This window comes from Osmerus mordax, chromosome 5, assembly GCF_038355195.1.
Source record: "Osmerus mordax isolate fOsmMor3 chromosome 5, fOsmMor3.pri, whole genome shotgun sequence".
In the NCBI taxonomy this organism is placed as follows: Eukaryota; Metazoa; Chordata; class Actinopteri; order Osmeriformes; family Osmeridae; genus Osmerus; species Osmerus mordax.
Window position 1 is genome coordinate 14,877,412 of NC_090054.1, and position 22,674 is coordinate 14,900,085.

The window sequence follows — 22,674 nt, forward strand, 5'->3', positions numbered from 1 at the left end:
GAGACCAATGAGACTCAAACTACCCTCCTTTTCCAAGTCTGTTTTGCCGTTTGACTTTTAAAATGGATTTGGTGATCCTCGTAATTAGAGCTTGTAAAATAAAACGGTTCACCACTCTGTGGAAATTAAATTGGTGTTGCACTTGTGTGTTAATGAGGAGAGCTTAGCTTGGGAGTCTTATGCTCTTTATAACTGAGTCTCATATCCAAGATTGTTTGTAGTAAATGTTATGTCTCTGAGGCTCGGAAATAGACCAGACATCGCAGAGCCAACAAGTAGGACGACGGGGTGGTTTTGAGACTTCTCTGACCTGCTGGATTCATCTTTATCCAGAGTGTGCTCTGAACAGGCTAGACTGTGGGGCATTTCGGTCTCTGCACAGTAAGCACAGTAATCTCTTAATGAATGTTTGTTATCATGGCCTTCCGAAAGACTGCTTACCAGCGCATGGAAATGACGTGTGGGTGTGTGTCTAGAGGGGAAGAGCCAACGGGCCGGTGAAAGGGAGTCTCCCCCTCTCGGAACACAGAACCATGTCTAGCCGCCCTCTGTCTGCCCCCGTTTGGATGGAATGCACTTCAGAAAGCACCATGCGATTCTTGTGCAAATGTACCCTTCAGCCACACGGTCCTATTGTCAGCCTGGAAGGGCTCTTTCTTTGTTTGTTTGTTGGCCGGATCAAATTATCTGTGACCTGGCTGCAACATAGGACTACTTTCCGGTTGGTTTCAGACAGGGGCAAGGTACAATGGTGAACCCATGGTGTTGAGATATGCTACTCCTCAGCCCATAAATCAGCTATTTAGTGATTGCATCTAAACATATTGGCCCAGTTTGGATAGAGCAAAGACCAATGTCTGGATTTTAATCTTAAGCCATGTTTATTTTGTGTTTTTGTTGTTTTTCCGAATGTATTCGCTTGTCAGTCCCATTTTCACCTCCTCTCTTCCCGGCTTGGGCACATCTGTAATGCTCATGTATTGTCAAAAGTTAATGAAGTCACTTGTTTCCCCATTATAACTTGTTTAAATGCCTGAGTGAAAGGTCATCTCTTCAGAGGGGGGCAGTCTGTTTTCTTTATTAAGAGCACTCTGTCTCTCTTGAAAAGCAATCAGCCCCAGCTTAATTGGTATCATTCAACATGACTGCATTCAGAGTGCAATGAAATGCTTTGGTAAGTGGGAAAATGAGTGACAATGAATAGATCTAACTCTGTTGCACATTTAGTTAATTTAGGATTTAGCCTACAGTACGACACTGCCATGTTAGTCAGGTGCTTTAGTTGTCACGGGAAACGGGCCACTGTATTTAGGAAGTTGTGTCTTGCTAGCTCACAACGGGGTTATGTAGCTAACAACCTTCAACTAAGGCACATAATGCAAACTACCTCAAGGTAATCTTTGTACCTTTTTTAAAGGTAGATCTTGATTCCAACAGCAATAGTGAGCTAGCTACCCACATGACTAATGGGTTGTAGGCTTACTATAGCCAACTGTAAAGGTTAAATTCAGCTAGCCTAATTGCTGTTTGATATGAAATTGGGAAATGCACATGAGAATGCCCAGACAGTTTAACAAGAAGGACTAGCAACCGGTCAGAGTCAATAATACAGTATACCACAGGCACTGCACTAGTGTAGCAATACTAAAACCCCAAACAATTATTTGTATGTGAGCATGCATTAAATGGGACATTATTCAAGTGTTCAAAGTGAAGTGGCATAAAGGACAGCGTGAGGTAGCTGCCGTGATTTCACAAGGAACACAATCAACAAGCATTCAGAAGGCCTTTCCCTCCCACCCCCGCTGTCCTACCTCCTCACCTTCCTTCCGTCAGTCAGTCCCCCAGCTTACCTTCTCTGTGTGAACTCCAGTGGTGACGGAGAGCGAAAGGGAGTGAGTCAGAGGCTGGGCACGCTAATCCCTTACACACAGTCCTACAATCACAGGAGTCGCCCAGGCCTTCGCTCCAGGCTCAGCCCTAACAAGGCTACCTCTCTGCGCCTGCCACCAGCTGCTTTCCACTGGAGGCTTAGCTCCCCGGGATCCCCTAGCCGTGCGTGGCATGCCTGGTCTGGTCGGGCCTGTCCTGCCAAGCTGCAGTAGGGTGTTGAGCTGAAGAACCCATCTCATTATAGAAATGCTGCAAGGCCTGGCCGGCTGTGTCCCGGCTGCAGTAAGCCTCCCCTTTTCTCACCCCGATGCCACCGCTACATCCTCCACTGTTTAGTAGACAGAAGTTAAATACCAGCTAGCTAGTTACCCAAAGCCCAGGTTTAGCTTGGCCTGCGTTTGTTGTTCCTCACTCATGTCGATGGGCACTTGGCATTTAGTCGATTAGCAGCCATTTTTGTATACTTAAGTTTGGACTGCCTTCGTTCTCGTCTGACCTACTGTGGATATTACCTTTGCACATTAGGAAACTTTGTGTGGTTATTTCATAAAGGATACCTTGTTGTCTTTTGAGTTCGGATCTTCGTCTGCCATGAGTGGATATTTGGCAGTGCTCCCAACAACCCCTACGCCAGAGCATTTTCTGACTCATTTCCCAGGAACTCTCTCTCCCTCCATATTGTCCTATTTTTTCCTAGATCACCTCCTTCCCTCCAACCAGCCAGCGTCCTCCCCAATCACTGTCCTTGTTTTGTCCGGTATTTCCAGATACGGTGAACAATACTCTTGTTTGGTTTTTGTGTTTGTGCATTTTAGAAACTTCTACAGCTCCAGCTCTTTATTCTTTTCTTTCTTTCTTAAGCACTTAACTTGAATTTGGGCCAGTTAAGTAAAAAAAATTGACTGATTACTGGTGGCTTGGTGTGAGTGGGTTGGGAATATGCATAGATTACTAAAGAGAGAATGGTAGCCAGGGTACACAGCATGTCTGCAGTCCCAACTTCACTGTTTAGTCTGTGGCATAATCCGAAGATATCATGGCATTATCCGAAGATAATGCCACAAGTTCAGGAGCTCTCCCAAGGTCGCCCCAGGCCGGAGTGATTCCAGTGACCACTTTGATTTCGTATAATCGGCTGTCATCCTCCCACACCCCACACGGTGTGCTAGTGAATCAGCAAGGCCTGAAAGAGCCACAACAGCATTACTCTGACCTCTCTCAGATCTGGTGCAGCGACACGGGTCGGCCATTCCTGTAGAAAGTAGTTATTGTGAGCTAGCACAGGGGCATAAAAGTGACTCGTTGAGGTGTATTGCTTAAACTCACCTACTTACTTACACACGCACACACACACACTCACACACCATCACATTCTTAAGGGACGCTCCCGGTTTCCATGGTGAATAGACGGTTCTCTGCTCTTGTTTCATTCAGTGCCCTGCAGCAGCAGTGGAGAATGACTAAAGAGAAGACATTTACAAAGGCAGTACTCCAGAGACCAGCCTCCTTCGGTCCATCTTTCTACTATAGCTACACCATAGCTTTCTACTATTATTAAAACACAGCCATTTTTGTATTCACATAAGAAGAATTGACAGGTCCTCCTCCTCACAGAACATCAGTCACCACTAAATCGTTTACTGCTCAACATTTTAGGGAAGATATTGGCACAGACCCACTTTGTTGTCTTTGGTGCATGGGTATTACGATTTCCTTTTCCCCTGAGAATGTGTGTGTGTTTGAGAGCAGAAAGTGTGTGCTCACTCCGTTTGTCTTGTGTTATGTACACACTTAATGCCCTGGGCCCAAAGATAAAGATGACCAACATGAACTTTAATGGAAAAACTCGTATTTTTGCCTTTTTCAAGTCTGACATTTAATGAAAAAGGATCTGGTAAATACCACGTAATTGCATCAGCATTTGGGCCAATTGTCTTCAATTATCTTCACGATTATCCAGGCTTTTCGGATGTTTAAAGTTTGACTGCCATACATAGACTGTTTAGCTCCCCAATGCGTGTGTTCTTGTGTATGAAACCACTATTTGTGTTGAATCAGTGCCTTGTGATTGCAGGGAGAGAGCATGGGGTTTGACTCCAGGCTAGAAGAAAAATAAATAAATAAATAAATAAAGAAGAAGAAACTGTATGCAATAAAAGGAACTGCTCTACTGTGGATTAGATGTGTCCATGTCCAATATTCCTACAGGCCTCCCAGGAATGTTCTGGCCCTAATTTCTATATGAAGTGGTGGTAAAGCTTCACATGTCTCCTGGGGTGTAGCCGTGATATTGGACTTCTGATGAAAGGGTCTCGGCCGTGTCCTGCTCAGCCGGCTGTATGGGGAGGGGTTGCTGGCAAGCCTCAACACAGAGCCCCTCAGTGCACAGACACAGGCCTATTTACGAGAAAGAGGGGAGGGTGTGAAAGACTGGGAGATGGGTATACAAAAATCTCAAGGAAAAAAGAAAAAGAAAACAAAGAGCTGGAGAGATTGTATGGCAGAGAAGAAGGGAGTACAAAATTAAGTTGATGATTTATTTGTCCTTGAAATGAAATTGCTTTTACAGAAATGTATAGGTAGACAGTGTTGTTCAGATGTTCTTATGCCAGGCTGGACTTTAGGAGCTGGACTGAATGGAGTCAAGGTTCTCTGAGATTCATAAATTCACGGGAAACAAAGGATATATTGTACCACACCAAGCCATGTCTATAACATCCCATAGTAATCTCTCTTCTCCCAAGATGCACCAGGGGCCATTACACAACGATGCCGCAGATAAAAACAACAAAAAACATTCAAGCATACAGTACAGGAAATAGTTTTGTCAGTGTATTTCCTGTGCTGGCGACAGCAAAAATCACTGTTACAGAAATCCTGATACTGCCTTCATACCCTGACAGACTGGAGGTGTGTGCTATTGTGCGCTAGCGTGGGGTTCAGATGTCCAGTGTGCCAGGACCCATCTATGTTTTCATGTGTCAAAGTAAACAAGGGCTGCTTTGTGATTTCAGCACCCAGCAATCAAGCCCTCACATTCCTACTCCTTCCTCAATATTGCAGTGCCCGTGTATTCCTAGGAATACATACATTTTGAAGCATTTCCCGACAGCACTCTCAATTCCCCATTGTTGCAAGCCTATGAACATGTCCAGTTTGTTTGTGTTCCATACGGTCACGATCCGTCCGTGGTTGTAAATAGGGATGTGAGCGTGGCCTGACGGAGACCGCTCTCGCTCTCTCTCTCTCGCTCTCTCTCTTTCTCTCTCTTTTCTCCCCCCCCCCCCTCCCTCGGGAAATAGGCGCTGGTGGCTGATGCTTTTTTTAAACAGCGGCTCCACTGTCCTAGCGTTTCAAGCTCCCACTCGAGACAGTCGTATGAGGTTCTGCTCCCTTTCGAACAAACAGCGGCATGCAGTGACGTCTCCATCCGTTCTCTCTGACCCGTCTGTCACCGTCTCCCCGTCCATCATGTCTCCCCGAGCCTCTGCTTGGCTCGTTCCCCCTTTCAGTCCCCCTGTGTCGTCGTCAAACAGGAAGCTTCTGCGTTCGACTCATCTCAACACTGATGTGTGTGTGTGTGTGTGTGTCTCAGTACCTCCATGTGCATCGTGCACAGAAGCACGTTGTCTGTATATTTGTGTGCTGACTCTGCGTCAGGTTAATGAGAGAGAAGCACGAGTTCATGCATGGCTGGGAGTTAGCATGTGTCCCCAAGCTTTGGGGTAGCACTGCTCAGCTAAGCAGGTAGATCAGCCACCCTCCACTCTTGGAAAGGGATCCCACTCCCCTCCTCCACGGCTGCATTCCAGCAGGACGCTCCCAGTCTCCCTGTGGGCGGGCTGGCAGCTGTAATTGCTCTGTAAATAAATGTGTACCCTTGCATGCTTTAATGAGCTCTTTTTTGGGGGGAGGGGGGGGGGGTTGTTGTTGCCCCTCACTCTCTCTTCACAGACCCAGACCACTACATTTCACTAGACTCGCCAGGCTCCGATGGCCTTTTGTGTTTGCTGTTAAATGTCTATTTCCCATCCGTGGGGCCCCAGACTTTGTTTCCCTGGTCCTCTACATCTGGGTGGCGAGGCCGTGTTGATGCTGTGTTTCTGAGCTGGAGTGGAGTCAACACTGGGGACATAGACACATGGCTTGTCCCTTTTGATTCCGGAGATAACACTGCGCTGTTGGCTACTGCAAGACGGTCGCAGTATTTTCATTAATCATACTGTAGATAATGTGAAGCGTGTCTGTGTGCGTGTCTGTCCGTGTGTGTTTTGAATGACAGAGACCATGTTTATAAGACCAACGGTGCCGATTCAGACCTGACATTTCTAATATTCCTCGTCTTGTGACAGACACCCGGAGTTAGTCAGCAGCTGCCGTCATGGCCGCCGAGCTCAGAGGGGGTGATTTGGCTGGACGCGAGAGAGTGACGGCCGTGCTATTACATGCGCGCACACACACACACACAAATGCCCTTTACATAATATTTATTTCTGAATTATTTCTTCCTTTCATGTCAATGTCGCTGCATTAGTCATCCCCGCAGGTAATATTGAAGACTTTATTAGTTAAAGAAACTTTTGACTGACATTTATGTACTCCATATTATTTCCCTGCTAATGGCAGGGCACCTCATGCCAGTGATGGATTGCGGGCAGGTCTGCCTTTGGCGTCGCCGACATTTCTATCTAGGTCCCCCCCCCCACCCCCCCCCCCCCCTCGTCCCCCCCCCCCCCCCCCCCTCGTCCCCCTGTCTGTTCAAGTCAAGACCGCAGTCGTGGATTCAGTTAGCAGTATAATACACGCAGGAGTGAGTTGACCTGGAGGACCTTGAGGAAGATGGAGTGTTATTCAAAGGTCACCAGTCATAAAGACGGTACAATAGCTCTCCTTTGGATCGCGAAACCTTGACAACTGCATCCAGAACGAGTCCACGGTGCCGTGAGCCATGTTTTCTCTCTGGTTCTGAAGCCCAGGTCTGGGCCATGTGCACCACGCTCTCCGTTGCCGTTTGACCGTTTGAAACACCCCAGAAATAACAAGCATGCTCGTCTAGCCCCAACGGCGTGAGCCTCTGATTGTAGATCCACCGTAGTCAAATAAATAAAAACTCCTCTCTTTTAAGTCGGAGGGCTGAGGCCAGCCCTTTACAGCTCACTGCTCACGCAGAGATTGATTCAGTCCATTTTCTAGTGGTTGTGTGAGCAGCATGTGTCTGGGCGCTCCCTCTTTCGTAGCCGGTTCTTCCTTCGCGCTAGACTTTGAGGCTGTATCTTACTATCGCCCGCGTTCCATTTCAGCTTTCTGTGTCGGCTCTATGGCCTGCGATAGTGTAGAGTTTCAGTAGGCCAGCCCTGGAAGGCACAGAGATAAGGGAGCGAATGGTCTCTCTCTCTCCTAGGCTTGGCTTGGGCCATCTCTTAAGTCTGGGCTCCTTGCTGATGGTGTTCTCCATTTACGTGATGACATGGATCTCCCTTCCGCCACATATCTCAGAGAAAGTATTAGAGGTCTGTCTAAAACCTCATTATTATGTATTTCTAACTGATGCTGCTCTCAGAGTTGATATTTTTCCCTGTGGGTTAATGGATTGTTATCCAGAACACTGTGCGTGACTCAAGTTAAGTAATACTAGGCTCAATTTAGAGATGGGCTCACCTAAAAGCCTAAATTGTAACACCTCTTGGTAGTATTTTTCAGTCAGTGTATCCATGGCTACACAGTTATCCGCACCGTGTCATATCTGTCAGTAATATGAGATGAAGATTGTTCTCGCATAGGGTATCGACTAGTGTCATTGTCTTAATGTCTGGTGTATGGCTGTCTCTGAACTACTGTGCTTCAGAACAGAAGCTGTCTCCGGAGACGCAGCCCAGAGGAGACCAGCCGCCAGGGAAAGACGAACCGAAGGGATTGCTAATTTAATTTAATCAGGGCCTTGCTCGCCCAAAAAAAAAAAATATATATTAGCTGTCAAGAAACCTGAGGGTCACATTTACATGACGGGCTCATGGAGATTACCCTCTGTGTGTCCGAGTTGTTTGTGCTCCTCTTCCGTAGCAGGCCTCAGAGACATATGGGGACAGCCAGGACAGTGGGGCCCTCATGGCTGCTCTGCTAGGGGGGCTGCCGGGTCCCCCAGAGGACTGCATGTCCCTGGCTGTGTCCACCACCGCCATAGCCTTCTGTGGTGGTTAGTTTAAGCAGGATCTTTTTCTTTTGTCTACCACGGCTTTCAGCATTTGCCAAAAGCTGCAATTTATGTCAATTTAGTTTCTTTTTCAGTCTTTTTGAGTCATAGCTCAGGATGAGAAGTTTGGCAGGCTCTGACCTGAAAACAAGTAGACGGACGGAGAAAAAGGCATCCAGATTTAGCCGTGAGTGATGTCCTCCACCTTTTCCTCAATCACAGCTCCTCCAGGCCCTCGTTGACCTTTCAGGGAAGGGATTCTCAATAATTCAGCTGGCTCCGAGCCTGACTGTTAGATCGCCCCGGTGTGATAATTGTTAATCCCTCATCCCAAGGTCAAGTGCTCATCACTCGTGTGAGTGTGTGCAAGCTCTTCTACAGGTGCCTGCTGGTGAAGAATCCCACATTCTCATTAAAAATAATGAGCAGAGAAGAAGCAAATGGAAGAAGCATTCGTAGCATCTGGACCAATGCAGCGAGAGCTCTAGGATTCACTGAGGTTTCTGCCAGACTTGCACTGATATACAACGCTAAACTGCTACTGTGGAACGAAGCGTATGTCTCACCCTCACACCAAAATCTGTTCAATGCTCCGGTTAAAAGCCTCCAACAAAGGCCTACTTTGTTTATTCAAGTGCAAAATGAAGAAATATGCTGAAATGCAATGTCGGGGCTGTGCGTGATGACCATGCTTTAGTGGTGTGGGCAGACATCCACCACGCATTGAGCCAATCACATATCCGCTTCGTGGCCTGCAACGTGTCTATTGACAGAACGGTGAAGTCTTTCAGCATGCCAATGACAGGACAATAATTTGGATTTCAATCTGCAACTTTGTACCGAGTGGATATCATCCAAGCTTTTATTGGTGATTCGAGGGCTGATACGTTGATGAGATCAAACAGGCACCGGCCATCCTTCAACTGTAATACAAAATAAATGCTTACATTGTCACAAATGAATTTGATCAGATGACAGAATCAGTGCTAAGTGAATGAGTTGATTCCAGAGCTGAATATTGAAATGCCTATGGCATGTGCGTGCGCCAACTCACTCCTATTGGCAGGAAAGTTGTCATCTAATGCGGGCTGGTCTTCGAAATAAGCAAGCTGCATTATAGTGTCTGTTGTGCTGTTGTAAGAGCAAAATCCTCGAACCGTCTCGCAGTGCTGCCTCAGAGAATTGTGTCTTGGGTTAGTATTGATGGAGCTCTAGATAAAGGCTCTCTTCAAGTTTTTTTGTTGGGGCCAAGTTTGCTCTGCTTTCCAGTGGATTGATTTGATTTGTCCAAGATCAGGTCTAAACAGAGGATGAAGGTCTAATATCCTTTCTTCTTTTGTACTGCTCACGGTTTGTTAATTAAGTCCTTTGAGAACGTTTTTATGTTGTACCTTGAAGTGACTACATCTGGGCTGTAAAAATAACTAATAGACAATAAACAATGTACCGTATGGTCACGCAATAGAAGGTGGCATTGCGGCATACAGGCTCAAAGACCCTTGAGGGTTTAGGTTGGTTGAGGGGCAGTTCTATGGGCGTATGTGAAGCCCTCTGTGACATGCTTGCGTGTAAAAAGGGCTATACAAATACATTTTGATTTGATTTGAAAGACTTGTGATGTTGAAGTTTCAAAGTTGTTCACTTTTAAATATCTGATCAATCCAGGATAGGTTTGTATGCAGTGTCAGTGCAATTCACAGCATTACTTGGAATATTTGCTCCACAAACCCGGCATGTTTAACCTGTTTTTTGTTGTTGCTTATTTCCTAGATGAAGAAAAACTGAAAATGACTAAACAGGCTAGCCTACTTTATCCTAAATATTGTCCTCTGAATTTGTTTGTGTTGTGCTGGTTGGACACTTGTTGATTGTACATTGTTAGTCAAGAGCCTTATCGAATAAGAGGGAGTCGCTATAATAGGCTGGGGAAAAATAATTACCATTGCACAGAATAAGAGCTTTATGGGAACAGTTCAAAGCAGAAAACTGTATTAAAGTTTCCTCCAAACGACATCAACACTGCACTAATTAAACACACCTGTCAGCTACTGGTAATCGTTTTCCCCTGTAAGCCAAGCTCGATTCATTGTTCTTGTCAGAGGTTTTTATAAAAGTAATTTTCCATTTCAGCAAAGTGCAAATGATTGCGATTATAGATTTGAAGTCGAATTAATGTTTTCAGGTAATGTTTTGAACATGGCGGTGATGAATATTTCTGCACATGCTCTGTTAACTCCATGGCCAACAATCGATGCAGAAGCATATTTTACAGCAGAGAAAGTTGGGCATTGACCTAAGGAGAGAGGATTTCAAATGGAAAGCCAGCCTGCTAGCCAGCCAGCCAGTCCCCAGCCTGTATTGTGTGAGCAGGGGGCGGCTGCCTGCTGCCGTATGCGCAGGAGGGTAACAGGAGGACCGTCTTTAGAGTGAGGAGTCTCACACGCATTGAGCTGACAGCTCCTAGACCCGACAGGATGGACAGGTCACTCCTTCTCTCGTCCCGTCTTTCTGACCACTCTCTTAGTTCTCCATAGCCCCAGGCGGTCATGACTCACTGCTGCCCTGCGCCCTGGCAGGGAGCAGCGTTCCCATTGCACGTATGGACACACTAGTCAGTCACCTCCGGCAAAGGGTGTGTCTGTTTCCACTCCCTGTCAAGGCCCTCGGTGTGTGTGTGTGTGTCTGGGTCCACTCTTTCTTAAAGGTCCCATGACATGAAATGTGAACTTTAGGAGGTTATTTAATATTAATATGAGTTCCCCTAGCCTGCCTTCGGTTCCCCAGTGGCTAGACATTTCGATAGGTGTCAACCAAGCCCTGGGTATTCTTCTCCGCCTTTGAGAAAATTAAAGCTGAAACGCTCGGTTTTGAAAATGCGGGTTTTATGAAGTCATAAGAGCGAATGTTACCTCCCCTTTCTCTGCTTTGCCCACACAGAGAAAGTGGCCCACCAATGAGAAAATGAGCTACGACCGTGCGAGCGCGATATTGTTTTTTCTCGAGACATCATGGCTTGCAAACGACCGAAGCATGGCAGTTAGCCCCGCCTCTTTCTTCCTCATAGCATTTAAAGCTACAGACACAGAAACAGAACTTCCTGAGGAAAGCTCATAGTGGGACTGCTCGTAGTGGCTGTTATTCTGCACCAAGGCTGAATTTCTGGAAAGAAACTTCAGGGGACCACTAAGGCCTATATAAAAGCATCCAAAAACAGTCTGTCATGTGATTTTTAAGGCTTGTTTGCACTTGTAAACGTGTGTGTCTCTGGGCTGTGCCACACACTGCTGGAGTGGAGAGACAGTGATGGGATTACTTCTGATGTCACTAGCACAGAGCGAGGAGAGATCCTGTGTCATCGGGGTCAGGTGACGGTGAGATCATGTGGTATGTACGTTATTGCCCTCAAAAATAATCTCCCGGTAAAAATATGATTTCCAAAGCTGGACTAATCTATATCGGTCCACAAAATATGATTTTCCTGCATGTCTCATACAAAGCAATAAGCCTCGACTAGATCCTCTCTTTCTGTAAGTGGTCACAGTTTGACTATTAATGCTTTAAAAGGATTGGCAGATTTCTTTGTCACTCCCCCACATAAAGTACATGATACAGGCCTTTCCCCCCACTACCCTGGGTATGATGATTTGAGTGCGATCCATTTACTCTTCACATAAAGGGGAGGGCAGCAGAGTGCACTGTAATGTCTTAAAACTAATGTTTCTAATTCTGCTCAACAAACAGCCTCAACATTCTCTTGGTAAATGATTGTGATTGTATTGACTCTCAGAGCCAAAGGCAAGTGGTTCTGGAGTAAAATGACTTTGCAGTCACCACCTAGGCCTACTTCTGCCCTCCACAAATTGGCCATGAATCAAAATAAAAATGACGTCTATTTTCTTGATGCTGTGGCCTATAACACTGCAATGACGCGAATGGATTTTCGACACCGTGGAATTTTTACATTTATTTTTCTTTGTTACAACACTCACAAAAGAATCTTTGAGGTAGTTTCGTAGCCCATACAATATTGATCTTCCATCAGCAACGTATTGTGAAAGATGGAGCCTATCTTACTTTGCCACACAAGCCCCCTTGGACAATGGTTTATCTGTTTGTCTCGTGTCCTCATACAGTATCTTATGTTCTTTTTCAGACAGGTCACTGAGCTTGTTTCCACAGGACAATTGCTCTGATTGGTCAAAGCAGCTCTGTAATGGACTTATGGGGTTTTCAGGGCTGGCTGTTTGTTAGTCCAGTTCCCTAGCAGGCTTTGTTCTCCAGTGCTAAAAAACGAAGGAGTTCTGTGTTTCCTGTCAGAAATGTCCCTGCCTTACATCAATGTAAGGTGTCAAATCCCAGTATATCCCATGTAAGCTTTCATTATACGAGGGACAGGAAATGGAACTGGGTTGGCTGTCTGCTATTGGACTGAGAGGTATTAGCCCCACTCTGGCATGGCATCTGACTGTGGTGACCTCACTTCTGAATGAATGAGTTTACACACTCAACCAACAGGCTTATCTGCGGTGAGAACAAAGTGTCCACGACTATATTAAAAGAGCCACAATCATCTGTGTGCTTGTAGAAAAAGAGCATGAGAAAGTTCTGCAATGCAAGGTCATATCACTTGGCTTTGTTTTGAAATTGTGGTTAGCTTTGCAATCCTAGTTTGTAAAGTGGTGATATACCCAGGTAGACTTCAATGCAAGCACACATATTCTCAGGTCTCAATGTATTCTTTTGACACTGAAACTAACTATTGGAGTGCTGCGCATCACAATTATCAAAAAGCTATCCCAAGCCTGTATTTTTCTGCAAAACGTTGAGGAATATTGTGACATCTGTGCATTAAAAAACCGGTGACGATCTGAATTTGTGCTGCTTTAGAACCCTTGACAGTTAGAATGTTTTCAGGAGAACCAGTGTTACTGAAGGCTGTGTTAGTGTAAACATTGAAACAAAATATTCTCTGAATTTGTGAAAGAAAGAAAAAAAAAACTTTTTGTCATCCGTTTTCTTTAACTAGTGTGCAGGCTAGTGTACGTTATTTTCTTGAGTTAAACACAGTGATTAAACCGTTAGCTCATAACATCTCCATCAGGCTCATCAAGTGAGTGGCAATGCCATGGTGGCATGGTGCCAGTTGTTTTTCTACACGCACGCACGCACGCACGCAGCCTGAAGAAGACTGTGGTGAAGATACAGAGTGGAGAATGAAACAGGATCCAGTCGGAGAGGCACGTGCCCCCTGACAGGCGTGCACCCTGGTCCTCGTAGTCCTCCCGTGGTGACTGACAGCTCTCAGAAGTATCCATGCAGGCTGTGTTTTTCCATCATCCTGCTTCTGTTTCAGGTCATCAGCGGCCCGACAGGTTCACATGCCAAGAGAGGTAGGAGGACGACGAGAAGGAGGGGTGAGGAAGATTAGGGAGATTGGGCTGCTGCCGCCGCGACTGCTGCTGGATTGAGTTCCTCGCCAGCAAGAGGCACACACACTCACTCCGGGCGATGACACTGGAGCTGGCAGTCTACACTGTGGAGGTGAGGGCCGCTTCTTTCACACTCTTCACATCCCACACAGACACTTGTGGAAGTTATTCCGAAATTGCCGTATCCTCCTATTTTCCCTCTGTGCTGTGACTTAATCTTTCATGCATGGCTGTACAGACCTAGCCAATACATGGAGGGCAGTGCACAGGCGCGTTTTGTTTTTCCTTTCTTTTTCACTGCAGATACAGGTCTCTCGTCTGCAAACACTTGTCGTTACTGTGGTCTTGTATTCAATGCCTTTTGCTCAAGTGGAGTGCAGCCTGGCAAAACTGTGGGTTCAGTTGGGTGTTCTTCACCACATCCCTCATGGGAGATTTCTTTACACGAGAACCTTGTTGAACTTGTTTATTAATTAATCGATACAAGAGGACAGCACAATGTAACGTGCTCCCGGCAGTGTGAATGAAAGCCGGTTATACCAGTGTTCTTGCTGCAAATGTCTATCCTGCTGTGGGAGCCAGACTTTGCCTGGTCCCCAATGGCAGAATAGAGCCACTCACCATGTCAAGACCCTGAGTGGAACATAATGACTAAGGTTATTATTATTTGTATTATTCATCATCTGTGTGTGGCGTACGTGTGCGCACCCAACCCCCTGTCCTCCAGCGTCCCTGGAATATAATAACATCTCTCTCTCCTCCACTCTTTTGGTTAGGCTATGTGAACCATGGCCGTTTTCTGCCTGTTCTAAATTATTCAGGCTTAGCCCAAACAAGCCCAACCATAGCCTCTCGAACACGCCTCCATGGCACAAGACCAGGCCAGGTGCTTGTTAATAATGGAGCGACGCCCTTCGTTCACCTCAGTGGAAACATTTGTTCAATTCGTGAGCTTTCTGCAAACAGCTCTCGCTAGGCTGGGTTTATGTTGTTTCTTTATTGGACCAAATCAGGTGACCTTACCTGGGCAACAGCTGTAGTGCTCTGGCTGCCGGTCCTAAAGCCTTTCATGTTCCAGAACCGCTGCCAACTGCTTCCCTAATTGGTTGTGATTTTGTAACGTTGGCCCTCAAAATGTCAGCACTATCAATCAATTAAACAACTTTGGTGCTTTTACAAAGTCATTTTACGTAGTGCTGAGGGACACTTGGGACTTAACTCTATACAGGGTGTGCCCTTAACAGTGAGGAAGCCAGTGGTAGTTACACTGCTTTTGAGCTCAAGCCACAAAAGCAGAATTAAATGGCAGAAGGGGCACGGATAATTTAGACCTTCACCTTTATCCCAGCACCTTTTAAATGCGATTTTTTTGACGTGCTAATTTTGGTCGAGTGTGACTGAAATTTCAAGCCGTTTTTTTTTTAAGGTGGTCTGTTTTCATTCGGTTAATAAGTTATTAAAGGGGCCATAGGTGACGTCTCCTGAAGCAGCAGTATTGGGCTGTAAGCTGCCAAGTCATGCGGTGTGCGGAAGTTCGATTAAAGGAGCTATAGGACTATCATCCGAAGAGCTTATATCTTCACCTCAGAGCAGGAGACAATATTTCCCCATTCATTATTTCCATGGCTGTTATCGACATGGCTGGAGTTGGGTTGGATATTAAATATAGCTGGAAGCTCCTTTTTAGAAGCAGCTCTGTTAACTCTCTGTGATCCGCAGATCGTTATTAACCCCTGTCGCCCAGCCTTGGCACTGGGAGAATTGATTTGAACATGTTGTTTTTAATGAGTTTCATGGCCTGGCTTTCTCCCATAACCCGTGGGGTCTATTGTGGTGGGTGGAGGGGCGGATGGAGAGTGTGTAACTGTAGGGCCCAGTTCCTCGTGTGTGTGTGTGTGCGCGCGTGTGGCTGTGATCCAAGGCTCAACCAGCTGACTGTCATGCATGGCTGGAGGCCACAGGCCGTCACATTTGTTATTCTCTACCACATCATCCTGCAAGGTTTGCTTATCCACAGCAGAAGGCCCTGAACACTGCAAAAAAGAGACCACTTTTACACTGAATAAATATTGTATGGTATGAGCTCAAGGCAGATAAACACTCTCCCAGAGAACAGAGAATGCAGTGGGAAATGTCATGCTGGCAACTTAAAAACTGCATTTGGCACCAAACTATGTAAATGTGTTGTCTCATTGGTGTTCACATTAGCAAGATGCAGATATTGTATACCTCAAGTCACCCCATGGGTGTCAGACACCGAGGGGGGGTTAAGTTGTGCAGCATGTTGATTTTAAAACATAGAATAAATATGCTTCCGTTGCATTGTATACGGTCGCTTTTCATAATTGTCAAATTATCAAACGTACAGCAATAACAAAGTTCCTAAGAGGCAGGTGTTGAATGTGGAAACTTACAGTGCATCTCACACCCCTACGCAAAAGCTTTTGGCAAACTAAGTTTTTCCAGTGACCTGCTTTTTTAGACCTGCTGTTATTGTGCGAGATGTCAAGCAAATCCCCGCAGACACCATTAGGTGAGCGAGGGCTACGAAGCTTGTGCTAATCACAAACACAGAGCGTTTGGGTCTCAGATGACATAAGCAACCCCTTTTCTGGAAGGAATGACAGTCCCAACTCCAGAGCAGCACTAAGCCCTTGGTGTTCCACGCAGAGAATCACCAAGTGCTTAGCAGCAAGGGTTTCCCTGCTGTTAATCTCAACCCACCGACACCTCTCTTGTTTTCCAGAATGTCAATGACCTGATGACCTGTGGATGAGGACATCGCTGGAACACCTCAGAACTTGGGTATGGTCACTATTCTACCCGTTTTGTGGATGCAACTAGAAGGCATTAGCATTGCTATGTTCTTGTATAGACACGCTGTCACCACAGTAATGTTTCGCTCGTCTTATTAACATCCAGAAATGCCGGTAATTGGTGAAACTACACAGCTCGGAGCAGAACTCAACAGAACAGGTCCCCTGTGAAGCTCCATTGTCTATGTAATGACGGCGAAGGAGGGGCAGAAGGCCCTAGATGTATTCTGCATCAGGAGTGGGCTGTGTGTGTGATAAGACACAATTGAGGTATTAGAAGATTGTACTCCCAGCGAGATGACGGTGCTTGGGCTTTTATTATCTGCAAGAGGAAGATAAATGAGTCGGATGATGATGGGTTTATTTCGTCAGACTTGTATAAATTCCGGCTTTCTTCCTCACACAAGGGATTCAGTCAACTATCTGTGCCATCAAGCAAGAAAAAAGGGAGTGATGTTGACAGTTGAGTTCATCTCCTCACAGCAAGGTGTCCATTAGTGACCAGCCACTGTGTGCTACTGTTAATCTGGCCCCACGTCCCAAACCCTGACAGGCTGTCCCATTGGGAGATGTTCCCTTCTGCTTCTTTCTAATGAGACGCCAGAGCAGCACACCTTCATCTGATTCAACTAACTTCATTCCTCGGCATCGAGATGAACACCTGATCCTTCATTTCTCCACTGATGAACTAACTCGCTCATTGAGCCAGAACCCCCCCTTGTTCACATGCAGCCTGATGCTGGAGACACATTCACACTCCACTTCTGTGAAGTTCCAGATGCTGTGATGTCACCTTCTCTGCACGCTGTTCCAGCTCATTCACGGGCTCTGCTTTAGCTCTGATTAATATATTGATGCCTCAGTAAATATGATATGAAGACTTTATAGCCAGTGTTGATCTTCCATGTCACAGCATGAGTAGTCAGTCAGGGTGACTCGTCAGGCTGTTGAAAGAGCCTGCTTAGATGTACTGTGAGAAACGCACACTGCACACTGGATCTGACGTGCAATAAACTGTTCGGAAGGAAAAATAGCAGTTTCATTTATTTAATAGGGACATTTAACAGTCCAGATTGCTTATTGCAATTTAATATGCCAATCTCAAAAGGGAGAGAAAGAACGACCATGCAGTTGTCAGTCCTTCCATGACAGCCTGCCAGCTTGACACACCCGAGACCTTTTTTGTCGAGAGTGTGGAAAAGTACTGCAAAATCCCTGCAATCAAAAGCTTTTTTTTTTCTTTTTTCTCTTTTTAAAGTAATGACCATTCCTGAGAGATGCAGCAACACAGCTGCAAATACTGTTGATGTAGAGAAGGTGACAGGAACCTAGCCTTAATTGGCTTTCCTAACAGTTGTAACGATTCTAAAGAGCTCCACACATCCTCCCTTACAGTCGTACACACACAGGTCCATGGGTGGCTCGATTGATCTGCCTATTTTAGTCATGGGGAACAAATGGGGTGCCTTCCCAGTGCCATGCATTAGCCTACCTCTATCCTCCTGGGGGTGACTGGGAAGATGTAGGCAAAGCCACTGCTCAAGGCACTGTCACAAGATATCGCTTTCTCAATTCATTTTTGTCTGCCTTGATAGAAAAAACGAGTCTACACCTCCCCGTGTCCTTTTAAAAAAAAATCACATCGGAACGCATGAATGTGTAACTGGAGACTGAGTCACAGACGAAACAATGCGTTAGCGTCTTAGTGTGGTACTCTTGAGAGGGAGTCGAAGGACGTTTGGCATCATTTGATAAAACGTTGAATGTGGTCCTCCTCCACCGTATCTCCAACTCCAAGAGGCTAAATAGGGGGCAGATGGAGATGGGCAGTGGGCACGCTCCATTGGTTGACGTCACAATCACTCGCTCTTGTCTGAACCACGTGCCCCCACCTCCCCCCCCTCACCACCACCCCCGTCCCCTCCGCGGCACGAGCCGTAGTCCCAGGGAGGGGCATCGACCTTTAATCGCTGTTCCATTGTGACATCACAGCCATTTCCTCCTTTTATCTCCCCATTGTACCAGTCATGCAGCCATGGAGGGAGGCTTTAAAAATAGCAACGTTAGCGTCACCAAAGAGAGAGGAGAGAGAGTGTGTGTGTGTGTGAGAGAGAGAGCTGGGGCATAGAAGGGGACCTAGGCCAAGGTTGGGTCATATATGTGAAACAGGAAGCGTTAGAGATCGATGGGTGTGGGCCAATTTGACCCCCCCCCCCCCTCCCCATCACCCCCCCGAGGCATCATGTGCATTCGCTTCTGAATGGAGGCAGGAGACTGGTCCAGCCCTCTATTGGAATGAACAGGGAGTCTCCTGACCCCCCCTGTGACCACTGCCTCTCCCTTCATCTCAGAGTTCTATCCCTCTCAGGACACACGGGGGAGATTTCCTCCCGTCCAGCATCTGTCTGACCATTTCATGTGGTGCGAGATAAATCCGAATAGAGACGGGTTCATCGGGTTGAATGTCTCTCAGTGCTTTCGACTGGGGCAGGACGGCCTCTTTCACTCGAGAGGGCTGGATGAGGTTCATATGGGGCTCATACACTCAGGTTTCCTTATCTTTACTGGCAGGGAGGATGTGCGTCTGAAGTTCCTCCACCCTTCTCTTGAGCAATCAGATCCACGGAGGAATGACTCAGCATCACCCTAGTCATCAATCAGGACCTGGTGCAGTGACAGGCCCTTCTCCTGTTTAGCCCGAGACCTGGTTTCATTTACATCTCTTGTGTGCGTGCATGCCCTGTGTCTCTCAGAGCATGTAGTCGTCTTTACATTGTGGATCTGTTCCTAGGCTTAGCTTTAGATGAGATTAGATTGTCTTCCTCTCCAATTTGCCTGTTTTTCACACTCTAAACTTAGCCCTCGAAAATCAATGCTGCCACTCAGTCGAAGTGTAGTTTAAGAGTTGCTCTATTGGAAACATACGTCTGCGTGGAATCAATAGCTGGCTTGAGGGCAGGCTCAGATTTTCCCCTCTCTTTCTCTTCTTCACGCACGCTCTTTGTCTCTCACTCTCTCCCGACCACATACACGCCCATCCAATTACAAACACCGCCGTTCCATCTCCATCTCATACATATGCAAGCATACAGAGAAGCTGCTCTTCTGAGAGGATTTTTTGAAAAATCCCCTCCACATCACGTCGCTGTCAATTGACATGTGGCTGATGTTCATTTGAAGTGGCGTCCCAAATCTCCCTGCATCGCTTCCTCTCTCCCTCCCCCTCCAGTGCTGATCAACTGCAGCAGGCTGCCCACTGCCACTGGTCTCATCAAAGCTTATTGATTCAAACCACTTTTTTGTTGCAGTCGCTTTAGGGGGAGGGAGAGAGAGGGAGAGAGAGAGAGAGAGAGAGAGAGAGAGAGAGAGAGAGAGAGAGAGAGAGAGAGAGAGAGAGAGAGCGGGGTCAGGGAAGTAGAGAATGTGAGGGAGAAAGTGACTGAGAGAATGTGCTAGTGAGAGAGACCTGGTGTGTGGGGTAGAGTGAGAGAGAGAGAGAGAGAGAGAGAGAGAGGGGGGAATCGGACAGAGATTTTTCCCAGCTCGCTTTTTGGTACAGGGCAAGGCTGGTGCTGGCATCGCTTCGACCACTTCTAATGCTCGTTTCCCGGCAGGAGCAACTGAACCAGACCGTGAACGGACGCCGAGCGGCACAAGCATGACGAGCGCCGCCCCGGCCAGGAAGCCGTACCGCAAGGCCCCGCCGCAGCACCGCGAGACGCGCCACAGCCTTCCCGTCTTCCGGGAGGACGTCAATGAGGGCACCCTGCCCGCTGGCGGCCCCGGCCCCCCGCCCGACCCCAGCCAGGTAAACCGCCTCCAAAAACACACCTCCGTTTTTCAGCGAATGCATTTCACGGAGAACCGCCCCGAATGCCCCGACAGCCCCGAGGGACAGGACGACAACGTGTTCTCCTCCTCCTGGTCCATACGGTCGGACAGCGACCTGGACGTCTCCAGTCTGTCCAGCCTGGACCTCACCGCCCTGCCCCCGCCTCGCATCTTCAGCCACGGAGCCATCGCCGTGGGAGTCACAGCCAACCAGAGGCCCAAGGACCGCCAGTTCATGAACCGCTTCCTGAGTCGCAGCGAGGTGCTGCTGGCTCTGTCGGGAGACCCTCCCAGCTCCGAAGGATCGCAGCGCGAAAGCCGCACCAGCTCCCCAGCCCGGTCCAGCCGCAGCTTCGAGCGCTCGCTCGTCTTCAAGGAGAAGGCGGAGATCCTTGCCCCCAGAAGAAAGTCGCTGCAAGCCTACCAGATACCTTCACTGCCCCCTAAGGGAATCTTGAAACAGCCCAACCAGCTTGGCATCAAAGCCTCTGAGAATCTCCGGAAGACCAAGTCAGCGGAGATGCTGGGCCAGAGCCGAGGCCGCAGCCGCAAGCCCCAAAGCGTGTCACTGGACAGGGAAACGCCGGGGAGGCAGGAGTACGCCGGGAAGAGCAACTCCAACTCCTCTTCCGCCTCGCCCAGCTCCACGCCCCCCAAATGGAAGATCCAGAAACTGGAGGCGAAGCTCAAGTTCTCGCACTTCCTGGACGAGATCACCAGCCAGGTCCTGAGTCCGGCCAGCCTTCAGATGCTGGGAGGGAAGCAGCAGGAGGCCTCCGGCAGGAGAGGGAAGGCGCCCCAGGCCGACGCACGTGCCCACAACCCACCTCAGGCCCCGGAGCCCAAATTCCGAGGAGAGAGGAAGCAGGAGAATGTGCGACCCTGGGACGACTGGGTACCGGCGCCGGACCGGTCCGCGAGGAGAGGCAGCGAGGCCGGGCCCAAAACTTGGCACATCCCCCTGAGGAAGGACAGCTCAGACCTGGAGTCTGACAGGCCTGGAGCGAGCCCCAACCGAGAGGGGGCCAGGCCCAAAGCGGAGGTCCCCATCTACAGCAGCGTAGGGGGCGGACGGGACTCCAGGCGCAGCAGCGAGACAGAGTGGGAACACAGGAGCCAACAGGGCGGTCATTACCACCACCCCCATCATCATCATCAGCAACAGCAACGGCAGCCCCCATCGTCCCAGCTGGATACCCGGGCACAGCACAAGCACACTATGGATAAACCTCTGCCCCCCCAATACAGTCCCCAGCCCGCTCACTCAGACAGGGAGACAGTCACATCACCACCCAGCTCTTTATCTATCTTATCACAGATCAAGGTATGTGAGGAGGAAGGGCCCCCCCACCTCCCTGTATGGCATTACACCCCCATGTGTTTACTGTGTAGAAGGTTGGCTCCACAATGGGGTTGCTTAGCTACGACACTCGCTGATGTAAAAATAGGGATTACATTCGTCGTTATGTTATCATAATTAGGAAATGACGTTTGTTCCACAATAATGCATGGTTGCCTTTTTGACAGCTGTTCTGAGAAGGCCATCAAAGTTAGGTTTTCTTGGGCTTCTTAAGACTGAGTCTTGACTTATCCTATGATTGTAAGAGCCATGGTTCCTTTTTTTCTATTCGTCATACTGTAAGCAGCAGGAACACTCTTACAACAGGTCCTATAACGAAATATTTCATCCTACTGTGATTACAGTACACTTAGCCTTCTGCTCTAATACTTACATACCCTAAGTACAGTTCTGTTTACAGGGGCTGTTAACAAGTGGCGTAGGTGAGCAGAAAGAGCCATGGTGGGAGATGATTGCTCTTTAGTTGCCAGGATGACAGGCTGTCAAATTGATTTCATGGCTCCATGAGCTGAATATATATTGACCTGTGCCACTAAGAGGACACATCATGACAATGTTCCCATAGTCCACTGTGCTCTGCGAGGCTATAACCAACCCTTTGGCCACCCCTACTCATGTTTGATAACTAATAAATTCGAGTTAGAGCCATTGTTAAACATTGTTACGCTAAATAAAGAGGAATTTCGTTTTTTCTTTAGTTTGTCTTGTTCTACAGTGTTGCCTCAGCATGTATGGTGTATTAGACAGTCCCCCTACTGTAGTTGATTATAATTTCACCAAAATTGTTTTGCTGCTGCAATTATTAATATATTCTTGGTATGCCTACTTGACATTCCAATGCCGAGACTAAATTGATCATTTTTGTTTGCAGGACTCCTTATCAGATGCAGACAGAATCAAGTAAGTGGCTTTTTTTTTTATACTTATGCTTTATTGGCACCTCTAGTGTTTGCAAGTCACGAATGCTTCGGCAACAGAATAGTATCCTGTTATGATACCCTATTCTGGAGGAGATTTGGTCTGGCTGGGGTCGGGCGATGGCTTGATGAGCTGACCAGGCCGAGCCAGCACACCATCCCCCTTACACACACACACACACATACACACACACACACACACACACACACACACACACGCTGCTCCCTGTTCCCAGCA

The 22,674-nt window shown here is 47.5% G+C and overlaps 1 protein-coding gene across 2 annotated transcripts in view; it reads left to right on the forward strand.

Moving 5' to 3' along the window:
* tjap1 (tight junction associated protein 1 (peripheral)) overlaps positions 1-22,674 on the forward strand; it is a 49,525-nt gene that overhangs the window by 2,135 nt on the left and 24,716 nt on the right. For both annotated transcript variants that reach the window (XM_067236430.1, XM_067236431.1), the window contains exons 2-5: positions 13,437-13,624; positions 16,259-16,317; positions 19,943-20,136; positions 22,391-22,419. In XM_067236430.1, coding sequence (XP_067092531.1) covers positions 19,987-20,136; positions 22,391-22,419 — 179 coding nt within the window. In that variant the 5' untranslated portion in view covers positions 13,437-13,624; positions 16,259-16,317; positions 19,943-19,986. The remainder of the gene's footprint in view (positions 1-13,436; positions 13,625-16,258; positions 16,318-19,942; positions 20,137-22,390; positions 22,420-22,674) is intronic.